Source organism: Nuphar pumila, chromosome 3 (assembly GCF_984573655.1).
Source record: "Nuphar pumila chromosome 3, dmNupPumi1.hap1.1, whole genome shotgun sequence".
Taxonomy (NCBI): Eukaryota; Viridiplantae; Streptophyta; class Magnoliopsida; order Nymphaeales; family Nymphaeaceae; genus Nuphar; species Nuphar pumila.
Window position 1 is genome coordinate 5,800,642 of NC_143251.1, and position 3,619 is coordinate 5,804,260.

Genomic DNA, 3,619 nt, shown 5'->3' on the forward strand with positions numbered 1-3,619 from the left:
TGGGGCTTGCATTGTACTGCTGTGGAGGCTAAGAATGCTGTCATGTGATTGGTTGATGGCATATAATGAATCAGTTAAGTGATCCTTAGATACCCTTTAGGTTTTTTTAAGATTTATAACACAAAGAAACCACTCCCGATACGTTCACCTGGTCGTGCTGGCCTCTTCCTGCTGTACCTACGATTAGGGGTGTCAACGGGTTGGGCTTGGTTGAACCAAACTTGAATCATACTTTTTAAATTAATATTTTTTATCATTTTTACATTTCAAATTTATGGGTTTTAATCGAAACTCTCGGGTAGGGCCCAGTCTGGTATAAGATTTCACAAACTATAGCCGGGTTCATGTGTTAATCGGACCTGGGTCTTAATTTGGTCTTCTTATCTACCCAACCCTATAGGGTTTTGTCCGAGTTGGGTCCGAGTAAACCCTACCCGTTGACACCCCTACCTCCGGCCAAGTGTCATGACAGGGTGTAAAACTCTGAGACTAAGACCCCCCGCCCCAGGGAATATGCTGGGCGTCAATTTGCCCAGGAAGAGAACACGTATGAAAATCTAAGCTTGACCGCCGGTCTAGAGGCCAAGGCCCCCCTACGCCAACCCCCCTTGGGACTTAGATACCTTTAGTCTTGATGTGTATACGAGAGTACCACAGTAAAATGGATCCTTTGCATGTTAATAAACAATGTGACACTCTCCCAACATGGTTAAAAAATAGCAGAAAGGAAAAGGAGAGGCATTAAACAATTACAAGGACAACTGAAAATCCATCGAGGCATTTTTATTATTTAAAATGAAAGGGATGCTGCCGGAGGTCCCCTTCCTCTCTTATTTAAGACGAGGAATTGAGCTACATCTCTTATAACCAGCCCTTGTTGTTCTTCACTCATCAGAAAGAGAGAGAAAGGGGGAATGGCGGTTGAAGGAGCCATAGGAGGCAGAAGGTATGCCCTTCTTTTGGCCACTGAAGACTCTGGCCATGTGAAGAAGATGCACGGTGGCTACTTCAACGTGTTCGTTGAAGCATTCGGAGAAGAAGGCCAGCAGTGGGATCTCTTCAGAGTCGTAAAGGGTGAATTCCCCGAGTTTGAGAGGCTTCAAGAGTATGAAGGCTTCGTTGTGAGCGGCAGCCCTCATGACGCCCACGGCAACCAACTTTGGATCTTGAGACTCTGCTTCTTGTTGCAGACTCTGAATGCCATGCGGAAGAAAGTTCTTGGAATCTGTTTTGGTCACCAGGTTCCCTTCTATATTGATTTTTTTGCATTTCTTTTTAATTTCTGAGTGTTGGTATAAATTTTTTGGTGTATTTTTTTAATGAATTTAACTTAATGCATTATCATTATCAACCTTGCTTGCATGTTAAGTGCCTTTCTGTATACAATTTTGCAGATTCTCTGCCGTGCATTAGGGGGCAAGACAGGGCGAGCCAAAGCAGGGTGGGATATTGGACTAAGAAATGTCGTGATGACAGATGAATTGCCACCTTACAATTACCTGAATGGATTCAACACACCTCTTTCACTTTCAGTCATACAGTGCCACCAAGACGAAGTAATCATTTTTCTGCACATCTTTTGTGTGAGCATTAGTTGAACATCCACAGGAATAGCTATCCATGTCAACAAGGCTCTACAAAAAATAAAGTTTTACTTAACTAACTAGGACTAGTTTGCTTCTTAAGCAGACTATACTAAATGCTAATTTCAGCTGTCACATAAGTGATTAAGTTGATCAACTTGTGTGAACCTATGTTATCACAAGCCAATGAGCAGCCAATATCAAGTATATGACCAAGTCAGTGGAGTACTCTTGCAGGCTGTTTGAGTCCAAGGCATTCCCATGTCAATGGCTAATGTTACGTCAGATCTTTAGCTCATGTGTAACTAGTAAACATTGTGTTTTGATCAACAGGTTTGGGAGATTCCTGTTGGCGCTGAAGTAATTGCATACTCTGAGAGAACAAGCGTGGAGATGTTCAGTTGTGGAGACCATATATTGGGGATTCAAGGGCACCCCGAATACACCAAGGATATTTTGTACAGCCTTGTGGACCGCCTTCTTAACAACAATGTTATAGAGGTAAACCAGTTGTATGGTTGTTGCCCACCCACTTCCTATTATTGAGACACGAGTTTAATATTAAGAAACTATTTCTGAATTACAGAGTTCCTCACACAGATATATAAATTCAGCTTTCTGAATCATAATTGAATGTCTTGTAGGATTCCTTTGCTGAAGAAATTAAAGCCAAGTTGGAGGAGAGAGAGGCTGATCGGGATTCATGGCTCAAGATATGCAGGAGTTTTCTGTCCTAGCAGATAGTTGTTTGCGACTTCCTTGCGTATTGATTCAGCATAAGAATAATGTGAGGACCTTTTATGGTCCAGCTATATTGTAACGCTTTACTTTGAAAATAAGTGACAAGGGTGTTCTGGTTACGTAAAAGTGTGTGCATGTGTGTGTGTGTGTACGAGAGTGTGAGAGAGAGATGTTAGAGCATAATTCACATGAGAAACTTCATGTTTTACAAACTATAAACAGATGTGCCCAAAACTTTTTGAGAGATCCATCTTGAACTTGACATCTGTTATGCTAGTGTCACAGGTTGGCTCCAAATCGTCACTTCATTAGAAATTTCATGGAAAGCGCTTCTTCAATTTGTCAGGAAAAAGAATAATTGCCTTTGTGCCGTTTAAACCCCCAGTCCAATGAGACAATACAACCACTAGCAATAGTTTGCTTTCAATTGGAAGGAAAAAAACAACATGCAGCACGTGGGCAACGACTGCTAGATGACAATCAACGAGTAGTTGGTAATGGTATAGTAAGTGTGGATGATTGATTAGAAACTCCACATACTGTTAATTAAGGTGGACGTATTGATTAGGCTCAAGGTACTCGCCGATCACTGAATCTGCTTCCCTCTAGAAAGCTTATCAGGATTAGGCTTCCTGATTAATGTAGGATTTTAGCAATACTTTACAGACCATGTGTCAGGCAGAGATTATTGTTTTATCTCTATAAATTAGTTCATTTATGTAATCACGCTTTCTTAATGGACAGTGACGACAAATCATTTATCTTGTCATCCGACTTTTTGTTGAGGGAGGATCAGGTGAGCATATCTCTCTCTCTCTCTGGTCCTGGCTTGGTTAATTTTGCACGATAGGATCCAAACCCACAGTAATTTAAAGAAGTGGGGCATTCAGCACCCGAGTTGGTGCGTTCTTTGTAAGGTTGCTGAAGAATCTACGTTTCACTTGTTCTGGTCTTGCCCAATATTTGTGGAAATCTTTAGCAGGACCAGGAGGCATCCGGAAGTATTGGTTAAGGAGGAGTCTTTTGCGCTAGATCTGATCTTGGGGTCAGTTTGTATTAGGCACAGCAAGAGGTGGAGGCTCATCTGGCGGACATGGTTGCTTACTTCTTGGTGGTTTGTTTGGATGGCACGAAACGACGCTCATTTTCGTCATATTCCAGTTAACACTCATAACCTGATGCATAAAATCTTGGTAGATGTTTATGCAATCTTGCGTTTGCATCTTAGTGATCTTCCGCTCCCTCCTGCTGACGCTACATTCCTTTTGCCGCAATCTGGGCAAGCGACTTCGGCG

The 3,619-nt window shown here is 42.0% G+C and overlaps 1 protein-coding gene across 1 annotated transcript; it reads left to right on the top strand.

Annotated features, from left to right (window-relative positions):
• The first annotated feature begins 870 nt into the window (after positions 1–870).
• On the top strand, positions 871–2,440 carry LOC149841748 (gamma-glutamyl peptidase 5-like). Its single transcript, XM_090001147.1, has 4 exons — positions 871–1,241; positions 1,395–1,556; positions 1,917–2,084; positions 2,228–2,440. Exons 1-4 carry the CDS (start codon positions 915–917, stop codon positions 2,318–2,320), a joined length of 750 nt encoding a protein of 249 aa, XP_089857273.1. The 5' UTR covers positions 871–914; the 3' UTR covers positions 2,321–2,440.
• The last annotated feature ends 1,179 nt before the right edge of the window (positions 2,441–3,619 follow it).

Coding starts and splice junctions, on each gene's coding strand:
- LOC149841748 (XM_090001147.1), top strand. CDS start 915: ATGGCGGTTGAAGGAGCCATAGGAGGCAGAAGGTATGCCCTTCTTTTG. Junction 1,242..1,394: donor GAATCTGTTTTGGTCACCAG/GTTCCCTTCTAT, acceptor ACAATTTTGCAG/ATTCTCTGCCGTGCATTAGG. Junction 2,085..2,227: donor TTAACAACAATGTTATAGAG/GTAAACCAGTTG, acceptor AATGTCTTGTAG/GATTCCTTTGCTGAAGAAAT.